Raw genomic sequence first — 24,145 nt, forward strand, 5'->3', positions numbered from 1 at the left:
TCAGTTCAAGGATCAAATCTGGCATTTAAAGTCTTTCACAACCAGGTCCCTTCCTACCTCCTTTGCCCTTTTCTTATACTTGGCTCCCCTCCAAACAGTCTCCAATCTATCTACACCAGTCTAGTGCATTCTATTCCTTTTATATTTATACAAGAGTCCAGTTCCTATCTGTCTGCCCTCATGCTGACTGGATACTTGGTGCATGGGATGCTCTCCTCCCTCGCCTCTGCCTCTTCACTGTGCTGATTTCCTTTATATTTCATCTCAAACTTTTCCTCCAGAAACCATCCCTTGAGCTTTGAGTGTCTCCCACTCTAAAATTACCTTCCATTTACACCTTATAAACCCTGTATTTATGGGTTATCTCCACTAATAGAATGTAAGCTTCCTGAGGGCAAGGACTTTTTTGTTCTTTCTTTGTAACTACAGTACTTAGCATATTGCTTAGACATAGTCAGCATTTAAAAACTCAGTAGCTTTGATCAGAGTATTATAAACAGAGATCATCAAGACTCTTTCACGTTACAGAGGGCAAAGGCACAGCTCCCATGGCCACATAGGTCATGAGAATCAGAACCAAGAGACACATTCAGGGATGTTTTACATTGTACCACACTGACTCTTCAATGTGGTAATATTCAATTTTATTTGCTCTACTCTCCTTCTGTCTTTGTTAAGATTTTTTTATTATCTGTTTTTTTAAAGAAAGAAAATCTAAGAATCTTTGAAGTCTTCAGGATGATCAATACCTGTGTTTGATCTCTCCATGTGGCCTGAAAGAGTTGGAAAAGTCCTAGGAGCTTTAACTAACTTCAAGAAAAGATAACGATCATTTGCATTTAAGCCTTTTTTTGGTTCAGAAGGCCAACAGAGAGGCAGAGGGAAGCCATCCTAGGCCTACAATTAAAATCTCCTTTCTGCCTTCTCCATAGAAGTCGCCTGAAAAGATGGAAGATTTATTTATAAACCACATGTGAACTCTTTTATTTATCAGAAAGACAAACAGCTAGTGATTTCAGAATCTCCAGAGTGCCATCCTTGGCATTCATCATTGTGGTCTAAATTGGGAAAACACCGGTGAGAATTCATGAAAAGTCTGAGTTCAAATGGAAAATATTGTTTTGTTATTTTCTTTTTTTTTTTTAGGTTTTAGCAAGGCAATGGGGTTAAGTGGCTTGCCCAAGGCCACACAGCTAGGTAATTATTAAGTTTCTGAGGTCAAATTTGAACTCAGGTACTCCTGACTCCAGGGCCAGTGCTCTATCCACTGTGCCACCTAGCCACCCCTAGTTTTGTTATTTTCAATGGTGTGCTGTGAGAGTGGTGAGTGTTCTTCCTTCCTCTCTTGAAAATAATTTCTATTTACCATTTATCCCCTTATATTTACTCATCTATTGATATGGATTAGAGAAGGGGCCATCTCAATGAAGTTTCCAATCCAAACTAAATGTTAGCTTCTTGAAACCATTCTGGGTTGGTTTATGTCTTTGACTCCCAAAGCTTAATATAGTGACCTGACTAATTTTGCTAACACATGATCGATAAGTATTTAATTAAACTGAAATTATTTGAATTGAATGGATGGAAGCTTCTCCTTCCTTGAAGGCCTTCAAGCAAATGTTGGACAATCTTCTGTTGGAGATCTCATTCTGGGAATTCCTTTTTCATACAGAATGGACCAAATGGCCACTGGAGTCCCTTCCAAATCTCAAATTCTATGAGTTTGATAGGATAGGAAGCCCAAGAAGAAGTGAACAGATGGAAAGGGAAATGGCTATAAATAGGAGAATTTTCTTCCCCCCAGTCTGTTTGAGAAGAAGCCATGGACCAAAGATGAGTCATTGGTTTGGAGCATCCACTAAGGAAAAAAGTGCATTCAAAGATTTGAATTAGGAGGGGAAAAAAAATTCCATTAGTGGTAGAAAGGAGCTGTTATATGAAATGGGAACAATTGTGGGCAGTTATAAAAGATGGCCCCTCAATTCAGGGTTATTTTCTAAGAAAACTGGTGCAGATATTCCATTTTCTTTATCTCGTTTTTAAACACCTATAACATTCATTTAAGTGCAGACAAAATTAACCTTCCACTTTCCTTTCTGAATACCAGCTGAATGGGTTGTTAAAAAGAAAGCATCTTATAAACTTGAAAGTGCTATACAAGTATACATTATTATAACCACTTATAGGTTGCATTCACAGGATCCTTAGCTTAGAGACCATCTAACCTAAGCCTCTCATTTTACAGGTAAGGGAAATGTGGAAAATGTGGCACCTCAAATGACAAATTTGGGGACCCCTTAATATTCCTTACTGGGAAACTGAGGCCCATGGAGAGAAAGTGAGTATCCTCCAGGTCACACAGGGGACACAGCCTTTACCTGGACCTGAATTTCTGGAAGGTACTTCTTTCCACACCTAAACCCCTTAGGATGTCTTATTCCTTCAAACTACTTCCTAAAAGGAATCTCTTCTATGACTCCCCCTACCCAGGGCAATAATGTCCTCTTCCCACAAATCACTTGTATCTATTCTGAAAATACTCATGTAGGTATGGGTTGACCCATGATTGAAGGTAAGCTCTTTGAGAGGATCCCAGTTTCATGTCTATCTTGACAGATAGCTATCCCCAGTGCCAAGATCTATTTATTGGCTGTGCTGAAACCATTCTAAATGGTTTTTGATTGGTTGAATCAGTCTCCTAGGCTGGATTCAAACTCCTACTCCAAGGTCATGTTGTGGACCCAGCCCTTGGCTTCCTAGAAGGAAATCAGTGGAGTATAAGACCTGGCTGGTCTCATCCAGCTGGAAGAGTTTTCTGGATAGATCCAGTGATGGAAGGCAAGTCAATCACCCAAGGACTGGCTCAGTTATTGAGAGAGGATCCTCATCAGAGCCAAAATTATGAATAATTTGTGGCCCCAGCTACTTGGTGACAATTATGTCATAGTGGGAGTTGTAATCTAAATTGAGAGAGACCAAACCAAATCACAAGTCACTCAATTCAGTGCCAACATCATCATCATCATCATCATCATCATCATCATCATCATCATCATTCCATCATTAATAGCTGCTTATTTGGCAAAGAGGAAGAGCCTTGGGCAAGTTTCTTAACCTTTCTCAGTCTCACTTTCTTCATCTGTAAAGATGGCATAATATTAGCATCTACCACACAGGGCTTTTGTGACGTCAAATGAAATAATATTTACAAATCAATTTATAAACCTTAATGTGATTACAATGTTCTAGCTACTATAGTCAAGTAAAACAATTCCTATACAGTCCGTGTCCAGAATTCTATAGGACTCATTTTGGACCTTGCCTACATAATTTTGGACAAAGAAAGGGCAGAAATTTGTTTTTCTTGACTATGCATATTTGTTATGAGGGTTTTGCTTTGTTTCAAATGAAGGGGGAAAGCAGATTTTTGTTCACAAGGAATAAATATTTTTAAGATAAATAAGCAAAAAAAGAATAGAAGGATGCACTTTGACACAGAGATCCTGCTGCTTGCCATATCTTCAAAGGTCAATGAGGAAAAAGAAGGATGGCGCTGAGAGCACAATCATTGGTCAATCATCAGGAATGGGTCAGGTTCTTACCATACCCTGGTAGAAGCCAAGAACTCTAAATGAAGTCAACGCCCATCCATGTGGGAATAGTCAAACAACAGGTGGGACATAAATATAATGGAATATTCTTGCATTATAAGAAATGATCCTGATAAATATTATCACAAATTAATATAGAATCAAGAAGGCTGAACCAGGAAAGCAATGTACTTTGTGGTAATTAAATGACTGACCACAACTTATTGATAATGACCAATTCTGGTCCTAAAGGAGGGGTACGAGACAGTGCCATCCTTCCTTCTTTGGGGGGTGGGCAATGTGGAACCCTGTAGATAAACATGAATGTTTACTGAAGAGCTTTGGGGCTGGCTAAGGACCATTTCCTTTGATCCATAAGAGTCTGCTGAGGTGGGGTCATCATTCTTCTCATTTTACAGATGAGACAACTCAGGCAGACAGTAGTTAAGTGACTTTCTCAAGGTCACACAGCTCCTCAGTGCAGCTTCCTTTAAAATAAGTGGAGGGACAGGAGCACACTCTTCTCCCGCCCCTCTCCTGCCTCCAACAGACCATCATTCTTCTAAGTTTTCACAAAACGGTAGCTTTGAATGGAAACTTGGCTCTCCCTTCACGCTGTTCAATGAGCATGTCAGAAAACACAGGTTAGGACTAGGGAATTAGTCATCAACATGACTGCGCACTCATAAGCCTATTGTGTTTCTGGACTACAAAACCAATTTGCAGACGGAGGATATTTTTCTCCCACCTCAATCAACACTGGCCACTGGATCCCACCTTTTATTGATGTCACACATACTTAGATGATTAACGGCAGGCATTCATCTGGCTTTTTTGTCCTCAGCAAAAAGATAAAATAGAGGGCCAAGGCAAAAAGCCTTCTCCTTCTGCCTCATCAATCACTGTTTAAGCAGGTTGGACCTGCTGCTGGCTCCTCTTTTCCTCATCTCTCCTCCCTCATTCACTACAAGACCATCAGGCTCAAGTTACTGTAAGCTGGGTCACACCTGGCCCTTTAGTGACAAAGCCCTCCTGAGACACTACTCCCCCATGATCACCATGGAGGGCAGGGAGAGAGGAGCGTGGGCTGCTCCAGTTGGGTGGTGGGCTGGCTGCCTCTGGGTATTTTTCAAAAGAGATTAAGTAGAATTAGATGTACCAGCTGCCTGGGTAACAAAACATTCTTTTCTGAGGTGGCAGAGTCTTCCAAGGTTCAGAAAGCCTTCAGGAGTGAAAAATAGTGAACAAGACAAAGCCTTGCAGATGGGAGCCAGAGGACCAGGGTTCAAATCCAGCATCTACTGCTTACAGTGTCTGTGAGTGTGGAGAAGGTACAGAAAAATGAATGAATGAGTGAAAAGCATGGATTGATCACATATCATCTGCCAAATACCAGGCTAATCCCTAGAGATAGAAAAATAAAACAGACCCTGACCTGAATGCTAGACATATAGGCAAATGGTGGTCACCAAAGGATCTAGGAAATCATAGGGATGCTGAAGGGTAGGGAAGGAAAGAGAATAAGCATTTATATATTATGTACCAGGCAATGTGATAAGTGCTTTATACATACTTTTGCATTTGATCCTCATAGCAATCCTGAGAAATAAATATTTTTATTATCTCCATTATACAGAGGAAACTGAGGCAGACAAAGAATAAGTTAGTTGTCCAGGATTATATAAATCATAAGTGTCTGAGGCTAGATTTGAACCCAGGTCTTTCAGACTCCAGTGCTCTATCTACTGTACCACCTAGCTCAAATAATGAGACTTAAAAATAAACACCAAGGAGGGGTAACACTTGTCACTACCTTTCTCAGCCAACAAAGGCCTTGTTCCCATTACCCACACTGATACTTTGAGTTCACAGTGCTAGGCATCGATAATCCACAGAAAGAAACAAAGGTTCCCCTCCTGGGCCCCGCTGGTAACGGAAATGATGGATGCAGTAACTCTCAATGTCATTAATGGTCAATGGTCCGTGACATCATTTGTGTATGGGGAAATCCACTGATCTGGAACTGGGATTTCCCATATAACTTTCCTTTCTGACATAGGCTGATGACCCTCACCAACCAGACCAGAAAAATTCCCATAAACTATAGAAACAACAGCTAATAATAAGAGGAATATTAATAATTCTATGTTCTTGTTGATTTAGGGAGTTCACTATGAAGAAACTCTCTCTATCAGTGCAGATCAACCATTGCCAGAAGCTTATAATCAGAGAAGGTTGTCTGGGATGTGGATGAGGGTCTTTGTTTACACATCTAAGATGCCAGACTGGAACTCAACCCTCCCTTAAGCCCGAGATTCCTCACCTTTTCTCTGGTTCCCTTTGGCACAGCTCAGAATGATGTTCTGTAATGTTCAATTTGCATCAGATTACAAAAGGAACCAATTCGCTCTTTGTTCCCTCCAAGTCCTCTCTCCACAGACTTGGGGTCAAGGGGACATGTGGTCACTAGCTTAAACTGGGACTAAACACAGTTTGGATCGCCACTTCTTGATAACAAGAACAGCATTGACAAATCATGTTTAGCCCCAGCATCATTTGATTTCACAACAATCCTTTGCGTGATGTTGCGAAAAAGCTTCCATTGGGACCTGGTAGGTTCCTCCTTTCTCACCAGACAAAAGCCATCCATTAGGCCTGGGAGTAAATTCTGGGTTCTCTCTAGACAATAAGCTTGTAGGGCAGCTAGGTGGCAGAGTGGATAGAGCACCGGCCCTGGAGTCAGGAGGACCTGAGTTCAAATCTGACCTCAGACATTTAATAATGACCTAGCTGTGGGCCTTGGGCAAGTCACTTTAACTCCATTGACTTAACTAAATAAAAATTTAAAACTATAAGACAATAAGCTTATAGATTTTTTTTTTAGCTTTTTGCAAGCAAATGGGGTTGTAAGTGGCTTGCCCAAGGCCACACGGCTAGGTCATTATTAAGTGTCTGAGGCTGGATTTGAATTCAGGTCCTCCTGACTCCAAGACTGGTGCTCTATCTAACTGTGCTACCTAGCTGCCCCATAAGCTTATAGATCTTAAGCTGAAAGGGACCTGAGAGGTCAGTCAGCCAACAATCATTTATCAAGCAATTATTGTGTTGCTTACAAAGTACTCATTTTACTGAAAAGGATCTCAAGAGCCAGAGAAGCAAAATAACCTGCAAGATGGGTACAGCACCAAGATTTGAACACAGACCCTCCAGAACTTCTCCCTTTGCACCAGGTACAGCCCTTCCCACCTTGCCTGCAGTACAAATGTCAACAGCTATAGGGAGGAGAGTCTGAATAATACTGGGATCAGATTCAAAGAGCATTTCAGACCCTTGCTACATCATCTCAACGGGTCCTCACGATAATCCTGTGAGGTGGGGACTATGAATACTTTTGTCCCCATTTTACAGATGAGGAAACTGAGACTCAGAGGTTTGCCCAAGGCCACGACTGTCAGAACCAGGCTGCAAATCCTGGAGGCAGGACTCTGCTGATGGAGACAACGGGGCTTCCCTTTACACTACTACTCTCTACTAACCTCTGGAACTGAAGGCTGACTGAGCAGAGCACAGTTGGACCAGACCGACTTTTGAAGGAGATTGATGACACATTTTTGATTTTTTTTCCCTTTCAAAAGCCATGAAATAAAAAGAAACAGACTCTCTCCACTCAGCTACCACCCACATCGGCCTGTCAGATATGTGACGAGGTTAGAATTAGATTGAAAATCTGGTAGAGCTGGAGAGAAACTTGGAGATCAATCCTTGGTCCTATGCTGCTCCCCCTCCCCAAATTTGTAATCACATAACCTGGACTGGGGTTCAATTTAAATATGGGGAAAGAGGCAAAGAAAGGTTTGTGCCGGACCTGGGGTAGAGTGTTCTGAGTTTATATTGGTCTGATCAGTCACTCAAACACACTGCAACTTGTCTCTAACAAAGTGATGCATTTTGGTCCTCCTGATAATGGACAAGACCAACCAACCAGCAATTGTATCTGAGGAAATAACCAATCAACAAGCATTTACTAAGCATCTTCTAGGGGCAGTAGATAGAGCACTGGGCTATCACGAAGACACTAACTGTGTGACCCTGGACAAGTCGCTTTACCCTGTTGGTCTCAGTATACTCATCTGTCAAATGAGTTCTAGATGGATATGGGAAGCCACTCCAGTATCTTGGCCAATAAAACCCCAAAAATGGGATCAAGAAGAGACAGACAAGACTGAAAAAACTCAACCACAAATGGCATCTGAGGTCCTCATTGAACAGAGGAGGAAGCTGAAGCCTGGGGAGAAAACATGATGACTTGTCCAAAGTCTCCCATCCAATCAGGGCCCAAACTGACAGCAGACCTTCCTAATTTGGACCCATGGAAAGCATTTAAAATTAAATCACTGAGGGGCGGCTAGGTGGCCCAGTGTATAGAGCACTGGCCTTGGAGTCAGGAGTACCTGAGTTCAAATCCGGCCTCAGACACTTAATAATTACCTAGCCATGTGGCCTTGGGCAAGCCACTCAACCCCATTGCCTTGCAAAAACTTAAAAAAAAAAAAAAAAAGAAAAAAGAAGAAAGAAGTACTGGGAAGAAGAGGCTTAGGAACTGTTTTGGAGTGGTTTTTGTTAGGCAATGGGGTTAAGTGGCTTGCCCAAGGCCATAATCTGAGGGCGGATTGAACTCAGGTCCTCCTGTCCCCAAGATCAGTACTCTATATACTGCACCAGCCAGCTGCCCTAGAATTGTTATTTTTTAAATCAAGATGATCCTGATCAAGTCACTTTACTCAATTTTCTCATCTGGAAAATGAAATGGTGATAAATAGGATAAATAGGAAATAAGTACTGAAATAAAGAGAGATTGGAAAAGCCAAAGGATTTCAGTGGAGGCTTGGAGTCAGGGAAGTCAGTAGGTATTTCAGAAGAAATTGAGAGCCAGGAGGATGTGATGGTATGCATCAAAAGAGCCAATCTCAGACCTACCCATCCTCTACTCCTTATGCTGTTGCTATTCATTTTTAGAAAGCAAAGATTTCTACATTTGGTCGTTCTGTTATTGGTGGGAATGATCCTCCTGGGAAATAATGATTTGGTGTGTTGTATAATAACTTTTCTCCATTCGGCTAAGAAATCAGTGACTAATTACCCAACTGTCATCCCTAGTTCTGTCTTTTGTAGATTACAAGTAAAAAGAACCATTTAGTAAAACAATTAGTGTCATGACTCTTTTGCATTATTACTAGTTTAGGCTCCCATGGGTCTCCTAACAACGAAATCTAAAATGACTGAGTCCCAGGAAGTTAGAGCTAGAAAGGAGCTTTGATCATCTCATGCAAGGTCGTCATTCAAAAGCAGAGGAAGATGAAGCATGGAGAGATATCATGATGACCTGGCCAAAGGCAGGACCAAAGCTGGCATCAGATCTCCCTAATTTTGGATCCCTAGCAAAAATTTAAAAATTATATTCTTGTATCTCAAAGGCACAGTCTTCCTGGGAGAGGTGACACATGCTTGATAGATGTTTTAGCATCTTTAATCAACTTTCACACACAGAATTCAAGATTCTTGGTGTCCTGGGTTTTTCTTTTGCTTTGTTATTGCTGTTGTTAGGATCAATATGATCAGGGGCAGCTAGGTGGTGCGGTGGATAGAGCACTGGCCCTGGAGTCAGGAGGACCTGAGTTCAAATCTGATCTCAAATACTTAATAATTACCTAACTGTGTGACTTAACCCAGGCCTCGCAAAAAAAAAAAGATCAATATGATCCTAATAAGTCATTTTACCCTGTTTGACTCAATTTTGTGATCTGCAAAATGAGCTGGAAAATGATATGGCAAACCACTCCAGTATTTCTGACATGAAGAGTCAGATATAATTGAAACAACTGAAATATATGCATATTTGTATGTATATGTGTGTGTGTGTGTGTGTGTGCGCGCACAAAAATATACAATGGGGAAAACAATTTCAGAAGAGAAGGTATTAAAATCAAGAAACTTGGCTCTTTTTTTTAAAAAAGCATTTGTAGTTCCATACATTTGTTGTTCCTTTGGTCTTGTTCCCTCCTTTCACCATTTCATACAAGTGTTTCCCTATTTCTTTGGTCTTAGAGCTAGAAGACGCTGCAGATGAGGAACCTGAAGCAACAAATCCCAGGGAGATTAAGTGACTTGGCTAAACTCATGTAATAGGAGTCAGACGTTTATTTGATGGTCCTCCAACACCAGAGCTAGTGGCTTATCACTATTTCCTCTAATATTTCATACGCATCATAAGATGACCCTTGAGGTCTCAAAGCACATTGCTATTGGTCTCCATTTTGGACATGAAAGAGGAAGGAAAAGTCATCAAAGACAGAAAAACTGAAGACTGTGGAGACTTACAGGGATCTTGGCTGAGTTACAGAATCCTAGTTCTGGCAAACTCACCTGACACACAGAGGCAGGTACTGAATGAGGAATCATAGGAGATTTACAACATATGGGGAGACAGATGTGCAGACTATGTGGTTGGTATGTGCTTTCACTGTTGTCAGAAAAATATCCAGGAAATGTGCCTATTTTAAGTTAAGTTTACAAGGAAGACTTAAGAGGCAAAGCTGAAATGTGTGAAGGTTTTGAGTCAGTGGAAATGCAACTGAAGCTTCTACACTGGTGAGAGGCACTCCCTAAAATATTCTTTTCCATAGAAGTTTTAAAGGAATACCAATGAGTCAGCCAGAATTCATTCATTCATTGACTTGGCTGCCAGACCTTGGTGAAGCTCCTTCTCCAGGTTGGGCACCATGCTCCTCAATGTGCTGGTGACTAAGACATAAGCTCTGCCTTCGTGGAGTTGAAAGTCTAAGATAAATCCCTTTTTATATAATCTCTTTGCCATCTGAGAAGAATTTTAATTAAAGAGATAATGAATCTGTAATAGAAGAAAAGAATCACAGAGGAGTAGGAAGGGATTGTTTTTTGCAGGCCGATGGGGTTAAGTGACTTGCCCAAGGTCGCACAGTGAGTATCAAGTGGCTAAGGTCACATTTGACCTCAGGTCCTCCTGACTCCAGGGCCAGTGCTCAATCCATCATACCACCTAGCTGCCCCCTGTAGGAAGGGATTTTAAAGGTTTCCAAAACCAATCTTTTCACAGAGGTGGAAAATGATGTCTCCTTCACTCTCAATTTAGCTAAAATGAATTTCCTCTTTACTTGCAGTGTTCTCTCGACATGATTAAAATCCCATCTGGGAAACCCTTTAAATTCCCTCTCAGACTGTGGGACCAGGCATCACCACAGATTTAAAGTCCTTGGTGAAAATTACATTGTGAATGCTTGCAATTCAAGAAAGCCCTTATCTAACCACACATCATGACACAGGAGGGACTGGGCTGAGCATTGTCACCAGCATGAAAAGGAAGGAGTCCTTGGCCTTGGCCTTGGCCTTGGTCTTGGCCTCAGGAAGCTTAGATTCTACTGAAGGAAAGTCTGGGAATATATAGATATGCTGCTGTATGTATAACACACACACACACACACACACACACACACATATATAAAATTATATCTGTAATAGAAGGATAGATATATCACATATACATTATATATATTATATATACATTATATATACTTATATGGAGAGAAACATGTCTATGTATGTGGTATAACTATCTTTGTAGACTATATAGAGACACATGTATGTATATCGATATATATATGTAGGTCTATGTGTGTCTATATCTCTATGTGTGTATCTGTATAAATGAATACATACTCATAGATGCACATGTATGAAAAGAGAGAGGAGAGGAGAGGAGACAGAGACAGAGACAGAGAGAGAGAGAGAGAGAGAGAGAGAGAGAGAGAGAGTGAGTCCTTTCTAAAATTCTGCGAGGTTGAATTCAGAAAGTCAGAAATGAGCAGCCTACACAATACTTATTCCTGAAAGTGACTCTGACCCTCAAAGCCCTGGATTCTGGCCAACCTGAGAAGAAACAGTTGAGGTTGGCAACACCTTTAACAGCGTGGAATCCTCCAGTCCACCCCAGGGTTTGTTTTGCCAGCAGCTCTAGAAGTACCAGTCCCTGCCAGAGAGAAGGTGGCTTCTTTCAGCCACACAGGTGTTCACCCTGGCAGGGTCTCTCCTCCATAGGTCTATGGCTTAACTCCACTATAATTTATTAGAGCTGACAGGATCACAGCATGGGACAACACAGGCACAGGCCACAATTAGAAATATACCTTCCTGAGAACTGCTACAATGAAGAGCCCACCAAGCCAGTGTTTTCTAAGATGAAGTCACTTCTCTTTTCCCAGAAGCAGAAGTAAAATGGATTCCAATCATTTTTACCAGTTGCAATTAAGATATTGCCCACACTTAAATAATCCTGAGACCTTATCTAGAATGAAATGAACCCATGACAGGAGAAGATATTTGGAAGGTTATCAAGGATGGTTCCCTGGAAGAAATTAAAAAAGGAAATGGGTTAATTGGTTGTGAGTAGGCTTGTGTTTTCTTGTAGGATCATGGAATTAGAGCTGGCAGAACAGGGATGGGGGCTTAGAGATCATCTGTTCCACTTCCCACATTTTAAATAAATGGAGAATAAAAGTCTAGAAATGTAAAATTACTTAAGATCATGGAGAGGTGAGATTTGAACTTGTGCAGTCCTCTGATCTCAAACCAAAATTCTTTCTATTGTATCACAACCATTTCTGTGAAACCATGGCAGGCATGCAAAAAGTATTTTTTTTAGGTTTTTGCAAGGTAAATGGGGTTATGAAAAGAGAGAGGAGAGGTTTACTTTGTACTCATCAGTGGGGAACTAAATACAAACTTTAATAAAAAGGATACTTGTCCTCATAGAGCTTACACTTCACTAAGGAGAAACTTTGGAAGAAATCGCCCACTTTGACAATAATTCTGAACATGATGAGGATGATGAGGGAGCTCGCCATCTTACCACAGCATTTTTCAATTTACCCAGAATGCCTGCAGTAGCCCTTTCCTTTCTTTTCCACAAGAACTCTGTGAGGTCAGTAGAAACCCTCTTTTGTAAACTGATGGAATTCTGAGATGGAAAGAATGTCAATGAGGTGCTTCAATTTTACAAATTAGGAAGCTGAGGTCCAGAGAGGAGAAAGGAGCATGTCCAAGGTCTCACAGGACATTTAGCGATGATGTCAGACAATTCAAACTCAAGTCCACTGATTTCAAAGCCCATGCTCTTTCCACATCACCAAAACCTTCAGCTTGGAGGAAATTAAATGACTCACCCAGCATCTTAAGGCTAGTAGACCACAGAAGGGCAACTCAGCCCATGCCCTCAGGTTCCTAAGTTCAATCATCTTATTCCTATAGCACCCTGATAACAGATGACATCAATGAAAAGTCTTCATCGTTGACTACTCATAATCATACAGACTAATTTCCAAAAGAAAACTCCGAACCACAGAGCCACCCAATCGTCCTCATCTATTCAAGCTCCTGGTCCATCAACCCCCTCCACTCTCAGGATCCATGGCTTCACTGCAGCTCAGCTACACCTGGAGACATCACACCCTTGATATCATCTTCACCCACTATTTCCCCCTCCATGATCTACAACAGAGATTCTAAGTTGAGTCACTCTGCTTATCTCATTTTTCTCATCTAGAAAGTAGGGAGAACAATAACACCTACCACCCAGGGTTGTTGTGAGGATCCAGTGAGATTGCCAGTGTATCTCAACTACTTTCCTGAAGCCTTGGAGGGCAGGCAAGAAGTATTTAGTAAAGATTTACTTTTTAGGGGCGGCTAGGTGGAGCCGTGGATAGAGCACTGGTCCTGGAGTCAGGAGGACCTGAGTTCAAATCCAGCCTCAGACACTCAATAATGACCTCGCCGCGTGGCCTTGGGCAAGCCACTTAACCCCCATTGCGTTGCAAAAACTAAAAAAAAAAAAAAATTACTTTTTTAAATGAGATACCACATCTGACAATAAATTATAAGCTATTTTTTATAGTTATGACTATTATAGAAAATAGAAATGCTGCCCACAAAACTATCAACTCTCCAATGTGGCCTCAACCAGATTAAAATGAAATAGGGAAATGTTTGATAAAAATTCAATGCAACATAGATAATGCTGATGTGTGGTTTTCTAAATCAAAATGAGATCAACAGAAATACCTTGTTATTTGTTTCCTTCTGTATGTATTTGCTGTTTACCCACAAAATGTGAAGAATTTAAGGGCAGAATAGCTTCAAATGAGGGAGGAATGAACATCTCCAAATTCCCTTCCTACTCTCCCCTTCTGTGATTCTATCCTTGCATACTATAGATTTAGTTATTATTTCTCTTGAATCACAAGCATCACAAAAAACGAGAAGCATGGAATGCCATTTCCCTTAAACTGGAGACCACTGAATGGAAGGGATCAGGTCTTCTGAGATTAGTCCTTGGAGTGCCCAATAAATAACAGAACTTGAGAAAGTCAAGGGGGAAACTGCTAAAAATAAGCATAGAAAGTTTCATCCCTAGTTTCTTGCCTCTACTCAGGACAAAGTTGTCTCCTGCCATTGACAGAACTCAACTGGAGTCAAAATAATCTAGTCCTGGCTTATAGCCTTTATAACTCTTTACTCTGCCTCAGTTTCCTCACTTATAAAATAAAGGGAGGTGGACTAAATGATTTCTAATTCAATTCTATTCTATAGACATCACTCAAGTAACTACTACTGGGCAGATTTTATAATAATGTTTTGTCCTTCATTTTCAAAGAAAACCTCATTGGATTTGAGTGAAGGGGGCTGTGCTACGACACTAGCCTCACTTTCTCCTCCAGTGTCATCTGGGTCCAGTGACCAGGTCTGAATCAGGATGACCAGAGATGGGCTGGATGTGAGGCAATCAGGGTTAAGTGACTTTCCCAGAGTCACACAGCTAGTAAGAGTCCAGTGAGTAAGGCAGGATTCAAACTCCCATCCTCCTGAATTCAAGGCCAGGGAGTATTTTCATAGTACTTACATTTTATAATTCTAAGCTCTATAATTCTAGTCTTTCCATGGAAATGGAATGAAAAGGAGATACTCACTGGAATTCGTGTAAGAATATATCAGTTGGGTTTCTCTTTCATTTCCAATCTTAGATACTCTAGATAATTTCTTAAATGCTAAGGGTGGAGGGTCTTATCTAACTAATATCTATAACTTTATTAAACAAAGAAAAATAAAAGCGCATTCGGCAGCACCCTGGATGCAATCAACAAATAATTTTCTTTCATTTTTTATTCTCCCAATCTGTCCACCAAATAAAATCAAAAGCCAAAAGATTGGAGGAGTGACATGGCTGCCATATGGGGTTGGTTCACAGAAGATGAAAAAGTCCTTGCTTTCCAGGGATTGGAGAAAAACAAAGCCTGCAGAGGACATGACCTTTCTCTTGGGCTGCAAACCCAAATGAGGAGGAGGGTGAGGAGAAGCAAGGAGGGAAATCACTAAAAATGACAAGGGTAATAACTTCATGTTTGAGACTTTTGAAAATCCTAAACCAATTTGTGAAGAATGCAATAAATGGAGAATTGGCCTCATAGTTAGAAGACTTGGGTTCAAGTCTTGTCTCTATCACATACTGGTTGTGTAACTCTGGCAGGTCACTTGGCCTTGCAATGCTCCCAGGGAACTGTCTAAAAGCAAGTAATGATCTCAGTAAGAAAAGAGAGTTTCTTCCATTTCCTGGCAGCTACCTATGAATCCTAAGGAATCACAGGTGCAAGAATCCCTATCCTATTTGGGAATTAGTTATTCATTCATTTGTACATTCATGTCCTCTCCTATGAATGAAGAAAAACAGTAACAATAAAAATAATAATAACAATAACAGCTAATATTTCTAAAGGACCTACTATGTATCAGGCATCGTGTTCCTAATAATTATAAAACGGCATGTCTGACCCACAGTAAGTCCTATATAAATGATAGCTATTATTACTATCATTTTTATTACTGTTAAGTGCTTTACAAATATTCTCTCACTTGATCCTCCCAACAATCCTGGGAGACAGAGGCTGTTATCATCTTTATTTGATGAGGAAACTGAGACAAAGGAAGATTTAAGTGATTTGCCCAGGGTCCCATAGCTAGTATCTGAGGCCAGATTTGAAATCAAGGCTTCCTAATTCAAGGTCCAGAATAGCTGCCCAAAGCACCAACACTGTGCCGGCCACTTCCATTGTAATGGGAAAAGGAGAGAGAGAGAGAGAGACAGAGAGAGACAGAGAGACAGAGACAGAGAGAGAGAGAGAGAGAAATCAATATATAAGAAGATGGTAGCCAGTATGGGGAATGGTAAAAGGCCATGGCAAAGTATTTTGACATCCCGGACCAGCCAAGAAGCAAGCAGTCAGTCAAAAAGCATTTATGAGGTAATTTTGTACACAAGGCACTGTGGTCAAAGAATCATTTTTCCTTTTTTGAAAAATTTCCCACTCAGTGGAATTTTATTTTCTCCAATTACATGTAAAGAGAATTTATCAATTCTCTTTTATAAGATTTTGAATTCCAAATTTTTCTCCCCCCCTTTCTTTCCTTCCCCTTCTCCAAAATAGCAAGTAATCTGATATAAGTTTTATGGGTTCAATCATATCAAACCTATTTCCACATCAATCATATTGTAAAAGAAGAATCAGAACAAAAGGGGACAACCATGAGAAAGGAAAAAGCAAAAATAAGTGAAAATAGTCTGCTTTGATCTGCATTCAGATGCCATAGTGCTTTATCTGGATGTGAATGGCATTTTCCATTATGAGTCTGTTGGAATTGTCTTTGATCTCTACACTGCTGAGCAGAGCTAAGTCTATCAGAATGGATCATCATCCAATATTGCTGTGACCATGTACAATGCTCTCCTGCCTTTGCTCACTTCACTAAACATCAGTTCATGTATGTTTTTCCATGCATATCTTAATTTAAGTAGAGTTATCATTTTGATTATATTAGTTCAGCCTCCTCAAGAGCAATTGCTATGTTTCCCATTAAATATGGCATTATTTGTGTGAAAAAATGTTTTGTGATTTTGTTCATATTGTTAAGGGGTTGTCTTAGCTCGTAGATTTCCAAAGATTTTACATTATCTACAAGAATCACGATTTCTGATTTGACAGAACTGAATTGGTCATGGCTCCTGACCTAAAGACGAGGAACCAAGGCAAAAAGAGTTGGCCAATCAAGACCACAGACACATGGTGGAAGTTCCAGAGATAAAGGGTTCAGAACCTCTGGGGCATGGTTTCTGCACCAGGCAAAACTGTCAAGAAAGTGACTGGGAAGTAGGGAGAACTTTTTAAAGGGCCTATTATGTGTCACTGACTATTCCAGTTGTAGGAGATATTGAGACAAAAATGCAGCAGTCCCCTGAACATGCAGAGTCCTACCATAAATATTCTAGAACAGCTTCTAATAAGGAATTCTTCTTTAAAACCAATAATCCTCCAGGGTAGTTATGCTTTACTTTAAGATAACTTGACATATGAAAATAAGGATTTCTACAGATAAATCTGGGGGTTATTATTTGCTTTAGGAGAAGAATCAACAGAGGATTCATTGAAATAGCCTACCCATCTGCTGCATTTCAAATAATTCAAATGACAAAATGTCTATATGCACATCATTTTTACCCCAAGAAAGATATTTTGCTTCTTGTGGTAAGTATATCCTGCTGTGCAAATAGCTACCTTTTAATTTATCTGTTCTGTAAGTTCAGATCTCTCTGCACTGGCCTTTCTTGTTAAAGCTGGCCAAAAATTGCTAACTATATATTATAGGTAACTAGCTTCCCTTCAATCAAACTCTAATCTGTTTTGTCATTCAAATGGTCAGCAGGGACTATATTGTCAACACGGCCCACCAGCTACCCCATGCACAACAAGTGCTGATGACTCTGGAAGTAGTCTACATGCTCGAGTAGCAAGCATCCAGCCATATCTGGTTGCCTAGCAACTGCACATTGCATGAAATGGGTACCAAGTATATACATTCACCACCATTTAACTGACCAAGACCTCACACAACCCCATAAGATAAAAAGTTCCAATTCTTGGTGGAACACAGCCCAAGTACCTATATTATCCTCTTGAGCCACCCAGTCAAACATCCCAAATATTTTCTTCTTATCAAGATTACAGCCAAGAAAGAGAGGTAGATGGATGAATTCACAACTCCAGAGTTAGGGCCAATTATTCCCTCTAGAGCTAAACTACTTCAACAATCAATCAAAAAACGATTACTCCATTCCTATTTAGTATAGGACATAGTGCTCAGTTTTTGCGAGGTTCAGTTCATTTGGCTGCTGAGAACAGAACTTCGAGCAGTGAGTCAAAGTCACAGTGAGTTAGATTTAGACTTGATAGGAAGACACAATGGCCTTATAATCAGAGATGTTTTAGAGTGAAATGGTTTGTCTTGGAAGCTAGTCAGTCGCCCCTCCCTCCAGAGCTTCAAGCAAAGTTTAAATGCCCACTTCTCTGACAGGTTGTTGAGTGGATTCTCCTTTGAGCATGGCTTGGACAAAATGGACTGGGAATGTCTTCCAACTCAGAGAACATCACCTCCAAGGCTAACTTCTAGTCACTGATTAAAAATGGCACCACTCTGAGGATGCCATACCAACAGAAATCAGAGCATAGATATAGTAAGTAGATAGCCAGCCTTGGATTAGCCTTGGATCTTGCCCTGCATATATGGGAGTTCTGTTACTTTGAGTATGTCACCTAAGCTATTTCCAGTGACTACCATTTATAGCGAGTGGACATTCAACAAAAATTAGATATCAATTAGCAATTATTCATTAAAGCTTAGCATGTACCAAGGACTGAAGTACGCTAGGGACAAAAAGAAATGTAGAAACAGTCCCTGACCTCAAAGAGAATGCATCTTGATGGGTGGCAGAGGGAACCCAAGAGGGAAAAGGGAATTTGCAGAAGAGTTCCCAAGACCAGATTAAGAGCTGGCCAGGGGGGATGAAGGTCATGTAATACTCCTTTTGAAAGATGAAGGGCAGCTAGGTGGCAAAGTGGATAGAACACCAGCCCTGGAGTCAGGAGGACATGAGTTCAAATCCAGCCTCAGACACATAAGAATTAACCTAGCTGTGTGACCTTGGGCAAGTCACTTAATCCCATTGCCTTGTTAAAAAAAATGAGGGCACTGAAGCCCAGAGATGTATAGAAACTTACCCAACAACACACAGAGAATTGAGCCTATATGTGAACCTAAATTCCCTGGTTCCAATGCCAGTCTTCTTTCTTTCATACAACAACATTCCTCCAAAGCCTTGGACTTCTTAATTTGAATGGGGCTAACTTTGAACAGCTCTTGAATTGGGCTGCTTTTTGCTTTTAAAAGAAAGGGTGACATATTTTTCTTGAAATCAGCACCATCTGGTTGTACCCACAAGAAAAACAACCATTTATGCTGGTTCATTTCCAGTATTTTCCAAAAAAAATAGGTTCTCAATAGTTTCAGATTCATGTATTTTGAAGAACATTGGAAGTATGCATGCTAAAATGAGGCTAGGTTCCACAGGCAGTCATTTCAATCTACAAATTAAGAGGGAGGATTTTAGGCATCAAATGGAATCCTAGTCATTCAGGAAGGTTTTTTTTTTTTTTTAATGTCAGAACCCACATTGGAAATGCTGTTTCAATTCCCCACCCAGGACAGGGATAACAATTCCTCAAAAATCACCTCAGCAAAGTGGTTTCCAGAAGTTTCTATTGTAATATCAGTCCATTTTCATTTAGCAGCACAGGTGAAAATCACCATGCATAAATTGGAGCAACAATCATAATCACTTCCAATTTTCCCCTGAAAATGTATATTTTCTTCCATTTTCTATTAGATTAGTTGTACTTTTACTTTTCAAGAGGAAATGATGACAGCCAACAACAGCAAACTTAAAAAAAAAGATAGACAAAAGTCACACAAGATGGTACAATTATCCTCACTGGAGGAGATCACCACATCAGTAAACTCACAGATGCAACAGTGGGGCTAAAATCTAAATTCAAGTTTTTAAAAAGAATCAAACAATGGGAGCTCTGTCAGTGTCTCAAGTTTTAATGATTTTTCCTAAGTGACGCAACATTCTCTGAACAGAAGGCCATGGTATGGATGCTTTCCTGCTAAAACTGCTTGCAAAATGCATTTCGATTTTGCTACAGGCCATAACCAAATCCACTTTTCCAGACTTGATTATTTAACAGCTTAAAACTCTGTAGTTGATGGCAGCCTTCATTCCCCTTGAAAACCTGTTTTGGCAGTAATTAGAGTCAACAAGAGCTGAGCAAGCCTCCAAGGGCTTTCCGAATCTAAAATCAGATTTCATTTGTCATGAAGAAATACCACAATAAGTAATTTAAAAACAACAGAAATAGTCAAATTATAGAATCCAAGTTAGACAAAGAGAAAATAAAGGATCTCCCAAAGACTAGAGCTCAGAGGCATCCTGCCATCTGACTCAATTATCCTTTTGGAGGATGGGACACTAGGGGTGTGCTGATACCTAGTTACCTCCAATGAGAAGCCCCTATCCAACCCCAGTGGGTGCCGAACCTATCTCTCGGTTTTAAATGGAGCATGTCAGTCCTGGCTCTAAATGATTCAACAAGAGTTGGGAAGGAGCTTCCAATTGGACCATTGAGGTGTCCTCATCATACAATAAATCATGACCCTACTCACAGAATCTCAGAGCTGAAAGATGCATCAGAATCTATCTGGTCCACAGCATCTGCCTTCATCAGCCTTCCCTGGAAAAACTCTAATAGGGAACCTACCACACCCCAAGGAATCCCGGCTGCTCTTAGATTCTCCCAAAGAGCAGCCTTTAAGACATTTCCTTCAATACATCTTCATCCATAGATCCTTGTCCTGCCCCATGACACCAAATAGATCAAGTCTAACCCTAAGTCTGCTCCTTCGTATATGTTCCAACCCTACAAATGACTTCAAGACAATTATGTGACCCTTTCTTTCCTTCAACCAAGCTAGCAAACTCATTCATTTTGTTTCCTTTTTAATCTTTTTGTTGGAGCACAAGGATTCATTATCCTTCAAACCTCATAGATTTTTTTCCAGAAATAACTATCACCTCTTCTATAGAGGCAAGAGCACATCAACTTTAATCAATTCTATAGGAACTAGAGGCTGGCTCATATAAATGTCACTAAGGAGACAATATTCACTTATAGGGAAATATGAAATAAGCTTCAGTCATTGATCCATGACCTTACCTTATAGACTTGGCCATACGTTCCATTTCCAACAAGTTCCACCAATTCAAAGATCCCAGCAGGGTCCTGAAAAAAACAAGCAACAAAAATGGAATCTTTTATTTAAGAATTATTTTCATTCAAGAAACTTTCTAATTCAAGCAAGGGGGGGAGAGGGGTCAGTGTCTCAAAAGTGAAACCATGAATGTTGGTATTAAATCAAAAGTTAGTATAAATCAACTGAGATGGGTATTAAATTGGTCAAGATTTTTTTTTTTTTTAGTTTTTGCTAGGTAATGGGGTTAAGTGGCTTGCCCAATGTCACATAGCTAGGTAATTATTAAGTGTCTGAGGCTGGATTTGAACTCAGGTCCTCCTGACTCCAAGGCCAGTGCTCTATCCACTGAGCCACCTAGCTGCCCCAAATTGGTCAAGATTTGCTTTATTGTTTCTATTTTATATTCCAAATATATCAATTAAAATTCTGCAAAATAAGGTGTATCTTTTATTAAGAATGATGAAGATAATAATAACTAATATTTATAAAGAACTTTGGAAAGGAAATTTATTATCTCTTTGATCCTCCAAGCAACTCTGATAGATGCTGTCATTCCAGTTTCACAAATGAAGAAACCAAGACTGAGAAAGGTTCATGGTCACACAGCTAATTGCTGAGGCAAGATTTGAACCTAGGTCTTCCTGACTCCAAATTCAATATTCTATTTCCTGAGCAAGGATTAAGGTGTTTTTCAAGAATTTTCCTCACATTCTGTAACACTAATATAAGCGCAATGGGGGATTGAGGGAGAGGCAGGAAAAAATGAGCATCATTGTCTAGAGACTGCTCTTTGTGAATCCCTGGGCCATTCATTTTATTTATTTAGTTACAGCTGAGTTATACTTGCAGGAGAATCAATTCTGTGGTCTATTAGCAGTTCCCAATAAAAAATAGTACTCAACATTTCACGGAGGTGATCAATTCCACAAGCATTCATTAATACACCAGGCCTGGGAATACAAAGGCAGAAATGAAACAGGTCTTGCCCTCAAGGAGCTTACATTCTATCATATCTATCATAGATACAAAGCAACTGAGAAGTTTGGTCTGCATGTATTACACAGAGCAATGTCAAGAAGAGAGAGTACACTAACATCTTGGGTTGGGGGTAGTAATGGGAGAATGGGATCAGAAATGGTCTCATGTAAAAGGAAACACCTGAAACACCGAGATTTTACAGAACAGAGAAAAATAAAAATATATTCCAAGCTTTTAATCCTTTAATCTTTGGGAGAAAGAAGAAGAAAAATGGAAGGGTTAGAGCTAGAAGCCTTCTCTTGTACCTCTCTATGGCATACACCATCCCTCCCATTTCTCTCTTTTCTATTACTGCCAAACTCCTGTAAATCATCATGTATATTCATTAATTCTTGGCAACGACTAATACCCCAATTCTGGAATCTGGCTTCCATCCCTTCCACTCAACTGCATCTGCTCTCTTAAAAGGTCACTACACACCTTCTTATCTCAAAAATCCAATAGCTTTTTCAAGATTCCTTCTTTGTCACTTTTCAACTCTTAACCTTAGGATTATACCCTCTCCTCCAGGACTTCTCCAGTCTCTGATTTCAGAAATTCTACCCTATTCTTTTCTGTCTCCTTTTATAGGGAGCTGCCCTTCTTTATTGCTGACCCCTCACTGTTGTTGTTCCCCAAGTTTCTAGCCTCACATCTCTTCTCTTTCTCCAACCTACTAAGGCTTTGACAAATCATCTTTAATCAAATTTCCAAGAACTATAGACTAGGGTAAATATGACTGCTCCCTTATTATTGGGTTTATTCATGGGAAAAATGTGAAAGAAACCTTAATCATGATGACCTTACCTCATAGGCCTATTCTTAGGGTTTCTTGCCTTATTTTGAAGTTAGTATCAAAAGGATCTGTACCCAGGTCTCTTCCAAAACTTACTCTGTTTCCCCCTCCACCATTCTTTATGGACGCAGCAAAAAGCAAGTTAGAATTTTTCATCTTTTTGCTTATGAAAGAAAGCAGAGGGAAAGACATTTCTATGCTAGAACAACATAAATTTAGAGTAACAATTACTTGATGTCTTAGAGGTCTTCTAATCATGGATTGATAATAGGGAGGAATCTCTAAAACAACCTATTCAAACCCATTCATATTAATGAAGAAACTGAAGCCCAAAGTGGTCATAGGTTCATAGAATCAGAGATTTGAAAGAAGAACAAACTCTAAAACCTGAGCCAATCCTCTCGTTTTACAGAAAAAGAAACTGGGGGATAAAGAGATTAGTTCGCCCAAAGTCTTACTATATCTGTAGGTAGTAAATGACAAAATTGAGATTTCAGAAGTAGCTTAGAAAAGAGAAACCAAGCCAAGTAAAGGCTTCCCAGGATTAGGGATTCCCTTTGGAATGGGGCTACAGCTAAAATGTGGTCCTGGAAGCAATGGGCCAATGTCCTTTCATTCCAGCAAAGGTGACCCCTCAATCTGCAGGTGTTACTTTAGGCAGAAGAATCCAAATTTAATCATCACATTCAACTTAGATCAATGTATATCATGGAAACAATTCTAAAGACTTAACAGAATGCCTTCTGTGGGGATGGGGGAGGGAAGCAAGATTAGGGGAGAAATTGTAAAACTCAAAATAAATAAAATCTTTCTAAAAAAATAACAGAAATAAAAACAAAGGTAAAACAGTAAGCCACAGTGGCAGTTGTCATTTCCTAGGTTGAGATTCCCAAGAGTTTATTTCTTCAGTGATGCTTCAGCAACAATTTGGAGCTAGAGTCTCCATTTGCCTGAAATATCCCTATTTTGCTTTCAACATTTTGACTCAAAAACTGAGAGCAAGGAGAAGCGTGACTATGAATTACATTTGTTCAAGGTTCCTGAAAAGCATAATGAGGGGAAAAGAATAAAAAAACAGAAAACAGACTCTCCTGTCTGCCTTCAATTCAAGATGGGGAGCGTTCATATCCAGAAAAGCAGGCCTGGCTAAGCTCCCCTTTCCTGGGGATGGAGCTTCCAAAAGACTGGCAATACCTCTGGCCTCCTCAGTTGGTTTAGTAGGTCACAAAGAGAAGAGGCTCAGCAGAAGACCACAACTGTTCCCTCTTCTCCTCTACTTGTCTCTTCTGAATGCTAATAAGGCCATTCCTAAAATATTTCTTATGGTGGTTTAATGGAAATTATGTCAAATTTGGAGTTGGGTGCTGGGTGATGTGGGTGGATGCCCTTACTTTCATCAACCAAGCCGGGCTGGCTCCTACATCTGCAGAAAAATCTAAATTTAAAGAGAAATAAAAAA

At 40.1% G+C, this 24,145-nt stretch overlaps 1 protein-coding gene across 5 annotated transcripts in view; it reads right to left on the reverse strand.

The window, feature by feature from the left end:
- TNIK (TRAF2 and NCK interacting kinase) overlaps positions 1–24,145 on the reverse strand; it is a 397,128-nt gene that overhangs the window by 287,370 nt on the left and 85,613 nt on the right. For all 5 annotated transcript variants that reach the window (XM_074190918.1, XM_074190919.1, XM_074190921.1 and 2 more), the window contains exon 2: positions 20,837–20,902. In XM_074190918.1, coding sequence (XP_074047019.1) covers positions 20,837–20,902 — 66 coding nt within the window. The remainder of the gene's footprint in view (positions 1–20,836; positions 20,903–24,145) is intronic.

The sequence above is a fragment of the Macrotis lagotis genome, chromosome 6 (genome assembly GCF_037893015.1).
Source record: "Macrotis lagotis isolate mMagLag1 chromosome 6, bilby.v1.9.chrom.fasta, whole genome shotgun sequence".
Taxonomy (NCBI): Eukaryota; Metazoa; Chordata; class Mammalia; order Peramelemorphia; family Peramelidae; genus Macrotis; species Macrotis lagotis.